This window comes from Phytophthora parasitica, assembly GCF_000247585.1.
Source record: "Phytophthora parasitica INRA-310 unplaced genomic scaffold supercont2.1, whole genome shotgun sequence".
Taxonomy (NCBI): Eukaryota; Oomycota; class Peronosporomycetes; order Peronosporales; family Peronosporaceae; genus Phytophthora; species Phytophthora nicotianae.
The window spans coordinates 1,187,689-1,199,487 of NW_008634126.1; the positions used below are offsets into that span (position 1 = coordinate 1,187,689).

General features: G+C 47.1%; 7 protein-coding genes across 8 annotated transcripts; 3 read left to right on the top strand and 4 right to left on the bottom strand.

Moving 5' to 3' along the window:
* Positions 1–861: 861 nt before the first annotated feature.
* PPTG_00284 (ubiquinol-cytochrome c reductase, iron-sulfur subunit) lies at positions 862–2,086 on the bottom strand. Its single transcript, XM_008891662.1, has 2 exons — positions 1,885–2,086; positions 862–1,826 (listed from the first exon to the last, which is right to left on the bottom strand). Exons 1-2 carry the CDS (start codon positions 1,940–1,942, stop codon positions 1,237–1,239), a joined length of 648 nt encoding a protein of 215 aa, XP_008889910.1. The 5' UTR covers positions 1,943–2,086; the 3' UTR covers positions 862–1,236.
* A 208-nt stretch (positions 2,087–2,294) lies between these two features.
* Positions 2,295–2,836, top strand: PPTG_00285 (hypothetical protein). Its single transcript, XM_008891663.1, has one exon. The coding sequence runs from the start codon at positions 2,358–2,360 to the stop codon at positions 2,601–2,603; it is 246 nt and encodes an 81-aa protein (XP_008889911.1). The 5' UTR covers positions 2,295–2,357; the 3' UTR covers positions 2,604–2,836.
* PPTG_20703 (hypothetical protein) lies at positions 2,634–3,420 on the bottom strand (the record flags this gene model as incomplete). The annotated part of the gene is made up of 1 exon (XM_008892901.1): positions 2,634–3,420. The coding sequence occupies one exon, from the start codon at positions 3,418–3,420 to the stop codon at positions 2,713–2,715; it is 708 nt and encodes a 235-aa protein (XP_008891149.1). The 3' UTR covers positions 2,634–2,712.
* A 756-nt stretch (positions 3,421–4,176) lies between these two features.
* On the bottom strand, positions 4,177–4,896 carry PPTG_20704 (hypothetical protein; the record flags this gene model as incomplete). The annotated part of the gene is made up of 1 exon (XM_008892902.1): positions 4,177–4,896. One exon carries the CDS (start codon positions 4,894–4,896, stop codon positions 4,177–4,179), a length of 720 nt encoding a protein of 239 aa, XP_008891150.1.
* Positions 4,897–5,194: 298 nt separating this feature from the next.
* On the bottom strand, positions 5,195–7,378 carry PPTG_00287 (hypothetical protein; the record flags this gene model as incomplete). Its single annotated transcript, XM_008891664.1, has 1 exon — positions 5,195–7,378. The coding sequence occupies one exon, from the start codon at positions 7,376–7,378 to the stop codon at positions 5,195–5,197; it is 2,184 nt and encodes a 727-aa protein (XP_008889912.1).
* Positions 7,379–7,885: 507 nt separating this feature from the next.
* On the top strand, positions 7,886–10,114 carry PPTG_00288 (hypothetical protein; the record flags this gene model as incomplete). The annotated part of the gene is made up of 1 exon (XM_008891665.1): positions 7,886–10,114. One exon carries the CDS (start codon positions 7,886–7,888, stop codon positions 10,112–10,114), a length of 2,229 nt encoding a protein of 742 aa, XP_008889913.1.
* Positions 10,115–10,311: 197 nt separating this feature from the next.
* On the top strand, positions 10,312–11,495 carry PPTG_00289. 2 transcript variants are annotated; one of them, XM_008891666.1, is made up of 3 exons: positions 10,312–10,426; positions 10,494–10,587; positions 10,660–11,420. In XM_008891666.1, the coding sequence occupies exons 1-3, from the start codon at positions 10,394–10,396 to the stop codon at positions 11,418–11,420; spliced, it is 888 nt and encodes a 295-aa protein (XP_008889914.1). In that variant the 5' UTR covers positions 10,312–10,393. The 2 variants fall into 2 exon arrangements, with proteins under 2 accessions (XP_008889914.1, XP_008889915.1); XM_008891667.1 differs by having other exon boundaries at positions 10,494–11,495.
* Positions 11,496–11,799: the final 304 nt, after the last annotated feature.

Here is an 11,799-nt window from a genome sequence, read left to right on the forward strand (position 1 = left end):
GGCTATATGGCATAGGAGGCTAGCTGGCTCAGCTCATAAGTACGTAGCTTGTGATACAATCAACTGAGAACGGGTACACTGTCTTACAATTCTAAAGGGAGTACCATTCATTCGGGCGTAGTTTCAGAGAAGATAACAGGTTACCGACATTTCGCGGGCACTTTTGTATAATGAATACGAGAAAATAGTTTGGTTCTTATCTAAGTGTTACAAATATTTGGGTCGGAGTACCAGTCCTTGAGAAACTCTAAATCTAAAATCCAGAGAACACAACCAATTGTTTTGTCCAACCATTGATATTTGACGCCTTATCTGCGAGGTGGAGACTGTAACGGAACAAGAACACTTGAACATCCGCAGCCGCATCATCTGCACTTTGAAGTCTGGCAGGGCGAATTTTACACGACATACAATACTTGGGGTAGTCGTAGTTTTACCGTGAAGTTAACCCGGGCTGCCATCATCTTCGTGTAAAAGCCATCCTACTTCCTCTATGTTGGAATTAGAGCATGTTTTGGGGTACATTTATACTGTATAAATACAAGCCATTTGTGCAACTTGGTTTGCAACTGCACATTGATTGGTGGAAAATATTTTTTTTGGTGTTGTACTAGACGCGTAGGTTTGGATGTCCTCCTCGTTTGTGATCTTCACGCAGGCCCGCTATAATGTTCAATCCGTGCAGATATGAATTTAGGATATCTTCTTGCAGTTTTTTTCGATGACAGAATGTCAAACGTTCGTAAGCGCAGTTCATCAAACTGCGAGCTTAGATGTCCATGGTATGTACTACGTCGAAGTATTCATACGAGTAGTCTACTTCGAAGTTCATGTTCTGTATACCAAACAACGAAACCTGTTACAGCACGAGTTTTTGATTCTTCAATTGTTACCAAGGTTTGACGACGGGAATTGTTTTATACAGCGCAACTGAGCCTTTCGACGTGAAAATCTGTATGAATTACACTAACAAAGCCCTCAGAAGCGGCAGACAGAACTTGGCGTTACCCGCACGTTTAATGTACAATATGCCAATTCATCCTTTCAGCACTGAGAATCGTTTCTCATATCAAACCGTTCCCAAAGATTATCAAGGTCTTTTTGGTATTTTTTTGGTCTTTTCCGTCGCTATACCCGCTGCTTCCAATGTACGAAAACTTAAAAAGTCGACACGTTCTCTTTCGTGTCACGTCTCCTTTCAGCAACAGCATGTACGCCATCCCATCGCAAACCAACTTAACCCAGCAGGATCTTGTCGTCCTCAATGAACTTGTACGGCGGGATTTCGAGGTTGAGCGGGGCGGGGCCCTTACGGATGCGGCCCGACAGGTCGTAGTGAGAGCCGTGGCACGGGCAGAACCAGCCGCCGTACTCACCAGCGTCCGACGTGGGCACACAGCCCAAGTGAGTGCACACACCGAGCACCACGAGCCACTCGGGCTTCTGCACACGAACAGCGTCCGTCTCGGGGTCACGCAGGTTGCTCACGTCCACCTGGTTCGAGATATCGATCTCCTTGGCCGTACGGTGCTTAATGAAGATGGGCTTACCACGCCACTTAACGGTAACAGTCGAGCCCTCGTTAATGCTGCTCAGATCGAACTCGGCCGTAGCCAGAGCCAGCACATCGGCAGATGCGCTCATACTGCCCACAAACTTGACGACAGCCAGACGCGCAGCGGTGGCGTAGGCCACACGGGCACCACCAAGCATGAAGTACGTGAAGGCGCGCTTGCTCGGGTCTCCGGCATCGATACGGTCCTTCTCGAAGTAGTGGTCGGGCGACTCGTAAGTGTCCACAAGAGCCTTGGAGCTCAGAGCGCGGCCTGATTAAAGACGCTTGTTAGACGATGTATAGTGAGTATGGGTGCATACGCAACGCACCCTGGAAGGCCTGCTTGCAGCGAGGAGCCACAGAGGAGCTCAACTTCTTCAGCATCATGATGGAGGGGAGGACGGAGGAGCTGTGACTGTCTGCGTCGGTCTCTGTGTGGCGCAGCGCAGACCGCACGTGGGGGAGGACGGAGGAAAAGAGATAGAAGGGGTGAAATTCTGACGGTCCAGCCACGATTGGCAGAAACACGCCTTGAAACTACGGACAAGAACATGCCGTTAAGGAGGATGCAACGGGCATAAACACGCGAAATTAGACGCGGATTCACTAAAAAGAGGGGATCTTGATACAAGACAGTTTATGCGTCTGAACAGGAATATGCTGAATACTAGCCGCTTTATCCATCATCTATGTTTTGTACACCACACAAATTGCGTACGCCACACCACTATTTTATCGCATCCCGCTGTATTTCGGGCCATTCGAGAAGCTCCACAGTTTTGCCACAAGTGTCCGGAATAGTATGTCGTTCTTCCAGCGTCTCGTGTCGTACGTGATTAACGACGTGGCCGTCAAGGCGCTGTCCAACTCGCGCGCCTTCCAGCGCTTCGCTCTCAAGACCCACTATCACGTGGAGGACGCCAAGACCATGGCTTCTACGGGCGCCGACGCGCTCAAAAACTCGGTGGAGAACTACGCGCCCAAGGTCAAGGAGTTCACCCAGGCCTTCCGGGACGAAGTCGCGCGGGACCTCAAGAAAATGAAGTGAGCAGGCTTAGCTGACCAGATGCACGAGGCTACTGAGGTGTTTTATGGTTTATAATGTATTTCCTTTTCGTTATAGAAACTCGATGTTGTGTCAACGGTGACGTTTTGTTCTATCCGACGTATCGTACGAGTGGGGGTGGTGTACTGATAGCATTGATGCTATCTTCAATATCCAATGGATAAAACAAACCTTCGATTGTTGGATCACACCTGACAGATTTCTCTAGCACAGGTCGGTTGGCTTCGGATGGATCCATCATCGTCTGCGAATATTCAGGTAACAATGGAACGCGGAATGTAGAGGAAGTTCCGTTCAGAATCTTCTCGAAGTCGTCGCAATACGGTGTAGGTCCAGCAAGCCACGGATTCGCTCTACCTTCCATCCGGATCACCAGTTCATCTACCCACGCCCAGAAGAACGAGATGTTGGTCTCCCCGATGAAGATCCAGGATAAATCTGACGATAATTTCGTCACATTTCGAGGCAGCTCTCGAATATTCATCTCACTAATTCCAAGATAAAGCATTCCATCAACCTCGAAAACTTCTGGAGGGAGCTCCGTGATCGGATTCCCAGTCACAGCCAGGTAGTACGGTTGAAGTCGCGGTAGTACAGCAGGAACAGTAGTTAGTTGGCTGTATTCGACTTGGATAATTGCAGCTGGGGGCCATTTAGTGTCAAGATTGTCAGGAAGTGTATGCAGGTTTGTGACACAAATTTCGATGTCATATAGTGTAGGTGGGAAATCTGACGACAGGAGGCCTGCTGGGAGCACGCCATTCGTCATGTTCACACGAACGATCATCAAAGACGACATTCCAGGATGATTCGTGCTCGTAATCGCCGCTGAATCGCTCCATTCTACAATTGTTGTGTTGTACACTTTGATTCCACGTAGCCCACTGAAATCACTAAAAATGTCTGGTATTTCCAGTGCGGGGCAGTGTCGAATAAGCAGTTGAACGACAGTTGAGGCGTCAAATTCACTCCATTTCTGCTGCACTTCATCAAGCGTTCCAGATATTTCTAAAGTATGACAATCCAATCCAGCAAGGTAGCATGAAGGACGGGAGACTGCCCATGGTCTCACTTGCATTAAACACTGAGGGAGTGTTGGCTGTACTGCTGCATGAATGTGTAGTCCAAGTACTAATATCCCCCAGGCCCCAAACAGCAAATGTGCTGCTCGAAGCAGTAGCCGTTCAGTCCGTGTACGTAGATTAGTATCGCGATAACTGTCACTACGTTTTAAATGGCGTGCAGAGAGCTGTGGGCCCGGTTGCGTAGATTCTGGTAGTTTTGGACCTACGCTATTCAGTTTATCTCCCCAAATTTTAGCACTATTTGCAACATCTGCAGTAGTTGGAGAAGTCGTTTGAGCGACTCTATTCACATTCCTTGGTAGAGATTGAAGTAATTCCTTCATATTCAGCGTTGTCATTACTATTCCGAGTGAGAAAATTGCACGACTAGCAAGATCTGACCATGAGACCACAACCATCATTCGAAATTCGTTAAGCGCTCGTGCTACCCATTCATCGTCGTACCAGATAAGTTCATAAAATCCACGGATTTAGAAGTTGTAGTCCCCTATGTAACTTAGCAACACCATCAACTCGATGCCCATACATGCCACAAGGTCGAGGATACAGTCCAAAACAATACAAGCAAACCGTCTTCGAGCCTCGTCCCCTTTAAATAGCACGGAATACACGATGACGGACGACCAGCAGTTAATTGCAAGCAGCAGGACGTAAAATCGATTTAACAGCGTTCTAGGAAGTAAAACACTCATGCGATAAGCTTGAACCGTCTGGAGCACCGTCTCAATAACCTCACGGCAAACAAGGACTGCGTGGAAGTGACTTCCATTCACGCCGAGAAGACCATGGCGATCGGATAGTTTGTCGTATACTTTCGTAAAACTCTTGAGTACAACAGAATTCGTACGACTTGCCTTCACGTCATCGGTTTTACTGCCTCTTGGCCATGGGGAAAAGAGCAGTGAATGCTGCCACAGTGAGCCAATTATCATAAGTAGGATACAAACGCCATGAACCGATGACATGATGACATGAACGAAGGCTATAGTATGGTGGTACACTGGCGGCATGCCGATCTGGTACGACTCGAGGTACATGTTGAGAAAGGTGTCTTGGAGATGCCAGTAGCAGTAGGCGTAAAGCGCGTTGTAGGCGCTCGTAACCAGATGAACAGCGAGGATAATAACCCACCATGCTGTGAAAACCCAATACGACAGGTTGACAACCTCAGTGGAGGTCTTCGGCGACATCACTTCAAGCGGTTTTAAACTCTGTGCGGAGACCAACACGACGAAGACGTAAATAATGGGCATCAACTCCCCTTTCTATTTTCATCAATCACTGCTTTGCTAAAAAAAAAACAATGGTATCGTGAATTTTTTCTAATACTTCACTCCAACAGCTATTTTTATATATTAAAATATGAAAATATAAACTAGTAACGTTTTAATGAAATTTATGTTTAGAAAAAATATACTCCGGAATATAATAAATAAAAATGTGTTATACATACAGGTGAGGCAACAGTGCAACATTTTATCACTGTTTCTACGGAGGTGATATCGCGTTGATATTGTCATCATAGTTGAGAGGGTAATACACACTGTAGTTGTGGACATCGCAATCCACAATTTTTGAAATGATTTGTCGGTTTTCTTGTGCTGGATTCATGAGAATTTGCGAGAACTCTGGAAAAAGCGGAAGGCGGAAGTTATTTGCAGCACCAGCCTTTAAATTCTCCAATTCGTTGCAGTAGGAAGAGCCCGCAGCTCTCAGGGGGTAACGATATTCTCCCGCTTGCGCAACGAACTCGTCGAACCACGACCAAAAGAATGAAATGTTGGTATTGACGATACAAATCCGTGATAAACTCGGAGACAGCTGTGTCACATTGCGCGGCAGCTCGTGCAGATTCAAGTCGCTTACGATCAGGTAGAACAGATCCGGAATCTCGAATAGTTCCGGAGGGAGTTCAGTGATCGGATTCCCCGCTATTGACAAGTAAACTGGATCAAGGAGTACTAAAGCTTCAGGAACAGTTGTCAGCTGAGCGTATTCCACGTAAATAAGTCCGCCCGGTGGCCACTTTGTAGCGAGGTCATCCGGTAGTAATCGCAAGTTCGTAACACAGATCTCGACATCATTCAAAGTGCTCGGGAAGTTTTGCGATTGGAGACCAATGGGAAGTAAGCCGTCGGTAAAGTTGACACGAACTAAGTACAACGACGCTATTGTGGGGTGGTTTAAAGCCGTGAACGCTGCCGATTCCCCCCACTGCGTTATAGTTGTGTTGTACACTTTAATTCCATGTAACCCCCTGAATTTTGTAAAAACTTCCGGCATCTCGAGTCCAGAACAATGTCGTATCAATAGTTGAACAACCGTGGAGGCGTCAAACTCACTCCACATTTTTTCTACAGCCTCCTTTTTTCCAGAAATGCCTAATGCATGGCAATCCAGACCAACCAAATAGCACGAAGCTTGCGATACTGTCCATGGTCGTACCTGCATGAAGCACTGAGGTAATGATGGTTGCATTGATGCGTGAATATGAAGCCCAAGTATCACGATTCCCCAGACTCCGAACGAGATGTGAGCAACATGAAACATGCTACGCTCTCGACGTGAGAATAACCGTTTAAGACTGGCAACCAGTGTGTCAAACCATGAGGTTTTGGTCTTCTGTAGTTGACTCAATTCGCCCTCAACTGTCGGTCCGGGTTTTCTCGTTTCGTCAGAGTTTAGAACCCTTTTCGACGTTTTAACGACAAAAACTAGTGGGGTTGGAGAATGCGCAACACGACTTGTATTATTTGGCAAGCGCCATAGTAAACGCTTCATACTTGTAGTAGTGATAACCAGTCCGAGTGAGAAGATGGTGCGGCTTACTAGATCTGACCATGAGACCACAACGACCATCCGAAACTCGTTTAAAGCTCGAGCGACCCACTTATCATCGTACCAGATCGTTGAGTCAAAACCTTGAAGCTCAGTATTATAGTCCCCAACGTAGTTAGCCATCACCATTAGCTGGACACCCATACAAGCCATGAGGTCCAGCATACCGTCCAACACGATACAGGTGAATCTCCTTCTCGCTTCATCTCGGCCGAAAAATACTGAATCCGCAACGATTGAGGTCCAGCAATTGGCTGCAAGTAAAATAACATAGGCTCGATTCAGTAGTGTTCGAGGTAATAGTACACTCATTCGATACGCTTGTGCGGTCTGCAACGCTGTTTCTACTATCTCGCGGCAGATCAAAGCAGCGTCGAAGTATTTTCCGTTAACGCCACACAACCCACAAAGATAGGTAACATTACCGTAAGCTCTTGTAACATTCTGGAGCACTGCCGAACTGGTGGTACGACTTGACTTCACTTCATCCCCGACGGTGCTTATTGACCAGGGTGTGAATGCTAGTGATTTCTGTCGTAGTGAGCCTCCAAGCATTAACAGGATGCAAGTTCCGTGGATAGCAGATACCGTTCCATGAACAAACGCAATTGTGTGATGATATGGCTCTGACATGCCGATGTTGTAGAATGAGAGGCAGGTGTTGAGATAAGTCCCGTCCAAGTTCCAGTAGCCGTAAGCATATAGCGCGTTGAACACACAAGTGATGACGTGCACAGCGAGAATGATGACCCACCAGACAGCGAAGTGCCAGTACGAGAGTCGGATCGCCTTCTTGGGCGTCTGCAGCACGGCTCGTGATAGTTGTCGGAGCATGTTATCTCGACTGCAGTCTTGGACAAGAGGTATGCTGACGTCTATTCTTGTCGAGGTTACCATAAAAAACGGTCATGTCACGACGAGGTTTGGAAAGTGGTTTGTCTTAACTTAGGAGAATACAACGGGATGCAAAAAAAATGTTAGCTGTAACGGGTTTCAAGATTTCCGGTATATTTGTGCGGGTACCGTACCAACTTTGTTTAATCTCGCTAAACTATTTTCGAGCAAATACTATATCATTGCAACGCATTCTATTCTACATATTTTATCAGGTCCGTTTTCATGTACACCTGCGAAGTGAACGCTGATGTTAGTTAGACAGTCTAACTTGGACTGCATTCATTCGACGTTTTCGTTATCGGTTCTGAGAATGGATCATTCACAAGAATGCGATGTCTCATTTAGAGTCCGCTGGACCAGAATAGGAGTCATTATGCTGGGCACGTCCACAATTTACCACAATCTCTAACACCTCGAAACACTCAGCGATTGCCTACTGAAGCGATGAAGAAGAAGCGGTCGATCATCCGACAGATATCCCGACTCATTCCAAAGGCATCAACCGAAGTTGTAAAACTATCGTATTGGGTTTTTGCCGTCTGGTGGGTCATTATTCTCGCCGTACACGTTGCCACGTGTGTCTACACTGCACTGTACGCCTACTGCTACTGGAAACTTCAAGACACGTTTCTCAACTTGTACTTTGAATCATACGAGATCGGCATGCCCAGTCCGTATCATCACACGATCGCTACAGTTCACATGACCATGTCAATCTTGCATGCAGCTTGTATTCTACTTATGCTTGGCGGCTCGATTTATCAGCGATCACTAGCGTTCACACCATGGGCGTCATGCGATGCCGACGCCAAACACGAGGAAACAAAATCGGATCGAACCAGCTCGGTAATTCTCCAAAGCTTCACCAAAATCTACGACAAAATTTCGGATCGACACGGTCTTTGTGGTGTAAACAGTGATCATTTCCACGGGGTTCTCATACTACGTGAAGTAGTCGAGACGGCATTGCAAACGGTGCAAGCATACCGAATGAGTTTGCTGCTTCCGAGGACTCTTCTCAATCGGTTCTTCGTTATTTTACTTGCAATTAATTGCTGGTCTTCGGTCATCGTCTACTCGTGCTTCTTTAAACGAGATGAAGCTCGGAGACGACTGGCGTGTATCGTTCTGGACTGTATACTCGACTTCATGTCATGTATGGGTGTCGAACTGATCGTCTTGTTCAGCTACGTAGGTGACTATGACCCATCGATTCTGGGATTTCCAGAGATTATCTGGTACAATGACGAGTGGATCGCTCGAGCTCTCAACGAACTCAAGATGGTTCTTGTGGTTTCTTGGACGGACCTGGCAAGTCGCTCCATCTTCTCATTCGGGCTTATCCTTACCACTATGAGTATGAAGGAGCTGTTGGCACGCTTACCGCGAAGTAACAATCGAGTAACGCAGCTTGACGGTACCAGTATGAAAGTCAACGCTAGAACCGAGAGTGACACGTTTTGGGATACCAAACTTAACACTGTGGCTCCAAAGACTGCAACGCCAACCCAACCGATCTCGAAGAACTCACAACGTAAGCTTCTGGTTAAAAATGATAGCTACCGAGGAACAAATCTTCGTAGTCGTGGAGCGCGAGTCATGTTGCGTACAGCACATTTGTTGTTTGGATTGTGGGGTCTTTTGGTCCTTGGATTCCACATTCAGGCATCCATGCAGCCCATATTACCGCAGTGTTTGATGCAAGTTCGACCATGGGCAGTGTCACGAACATCGTGCTATCTGGCTGGTTTGGATTGCCACACTCTCGGTATAAGTGGCAAGAAGGACGAGGTGGATGAAAAGTGGCGAGAGTTTGACGCTTCGACTATCGTTCAGTTACTTATTCGACACTGTACTGAGTTCGAGATGCCAGATATTTTCAGCGAATTTCACGAACTGGTCAATGTCAAAGTATACAACACAACTATTAACGAGTGGGGGGGATCAGCAGCGATTACCAGTACAAACCAACCCGGAATGTCGTCGCTATTATTCGTTCGTGTTAATATGACGGATGGTCTGCTGCCTGTAGGTTTGCTGTCTACGGATTTTCCTCAAACGCTGTACGATATCGAGTTCTGCGTCACGAATCTACGTACTCTACCGGACGATCTCGACTCGAAATGGCCGCTCTACGCTATTATCCAATTGGAATACAGTCAACTTACCACTGTTCCTGCCGTGATACCTCGGTTGGAGCCTTATTATCTGGCATTGACGGGTAACCCTCTATCGGAGATTCCTCCCGAGGTTTTCGAGGTTCAAGGCATGCTCTTCCTTAGCATCAGTAACATGAATATCCGTCAACTTCCCCGCAATGTAACGCAGTTATCGGCCGAGCTATCGTGGATTTTTATTGGAGATACTAATATTTCGTTCTTCTGGGCGTGGACGGATGAACTTGTGGAGCGTATGAAGGGGAGAGCGAACCCGTGGCTTGCTGGGCCTTCGCCATATTGTGATGACCTTGAGAAGATTAAGACTGGCGCTGCCACAGAATTTAGTGTTCCGCTGTCACCCGAATATTCACAGACTCTAATGGATCCATCGGAGGCGAATCGCGATGTAATCTTGAAGGCCGTCAGGTGTGATCCTACCATTGGGGGACTATTTTACCCTCTTGAGATCGAAGACAGCATCAATGCAATCAGCACTCCACCTTCACTGGTGTAGCCGCAATAGTAGAAGATTCAAAAGTGCTGGTTTTGTCTAGAATTTTTTTTCTTTTTAATCACTTGGTAAAATAAAGCATACCGAAATGCTACAGTAACGATTAGGTACAGTAAACGTCCCTACAAGAAAATACTACGTGAATTTCTGATATGAATCAACGGTCAAACGACGATCGTCGTTTCAGAAATCTCCCACCTCCCATTCACACTGAGCACCCGCAAATAGCATGTCATTGTGCTTCTTCATTCCCGCTCGACACCGACGCTTCGCGAAGACAAGATGCATCGCGCCAAGCCCAAAGCTCCGCTAAGCGTAAGCGATGGCAATGTTCATGTGAGGTGAAATGTAGTTTCTAAAGTGTGTTTCTGAATTCCTGTAGATCATGGAGAAGCGGATCCCGCAGAATCCCAAGTACAAGAACACGCAGAGCAAGATCGATTCAGGCACAACCGTAAATAAAATTCGTCTGATCTGTAAGTGCTAAATTTTACAGTGTCCTATTTTCGTACCTCACCCATAGAAACTCTATCCTAACTCTAACGCAGCCCATAAGGAGTTTTTAAAGCGTCGAGACGAAACTTTCCGTCGCATTACTTGTCGCTGCCTCGCTGAGCTCTTTAACGAATATGAGGACACCGGAGGTGCCAGTCAACCGGAAATGGTTGCGAGAATGGTGAAAGGAGCCAACGGAGAGTTCACCATGGAGCGAGTGCCCGTAAGCGAAGGTAACCAGGAAAACTGCGGCCCTCGCATCGTCAGCTATGAAGCTGATGAGATGGAAGACTACGATGCGCCGTATCTGATTCTGGACACTCGTTCTAAAGAGGAATTCGCTGTCAACCGCATTCATCGAGCGAAAAACTACCCAACAACCTTCTTGAACCGAGATGTGCTGCTACCGGAGATGCACCAGTTCAAGAACCAGGACTCAAAGCTTATCATTCTCTATGATCTGGATGATAAGACCGTAGCCCAGACAGCACACACGTTGGTGCAGCGTGGCTTTGACAACATCTACGTGCTCACGGGAGGGCTAGTCGACTATGCTGACGAGTATCCAGAGCATATTGAAGGCACTCCACTGCCTCCTAAGCCTGTGGATCCTGCCAAGAAGAGTGCGAGGCGGGAAGTTTACAAGGGATCGTCCGCGGCCAGTAATCGGAGCGTTCGTAGCGTGGCTACGCGTCGGAAAGGCACTCCGTCGGATGTTAGCTCAGTCATGAGCAACCTCTCGGTCGCAGAGTCTGTCATCTCCAAGGCTACAGCACGCAAGGAGCGTGTGGTAGGCGCTTCAAGCTACAGATAATGTTAGAACGGTAGCCTGCTTGTATTTTTTCATTGATGGCCAGTCATTTCACAATACATGTACCAAGGAAAGCGCAATAGTTCTGATTGGCACTTCGTTCGATATATGACGGGCGGGCTATAGCAGAAGGGCAAAAGAACCAGACTCTTGGCGTCATCTTCATCAACGGGAATCCGGCATGTTAAACAGCGCATCACACGAGGAGGGGGCCAGCAAATGCTCCCCCGAATCAACACTGTTGATGGCCTACCATGAAAAGGGGAGCATTAACACGAATTTAAGTGGACAAGTGGGAAGATTAAATTCATGTAAAGCTCCATGTGTGGTGCATTCAAGAAGATACTGTGCTGTGTTTCACTAATCGTAACCAGTAGTAAAA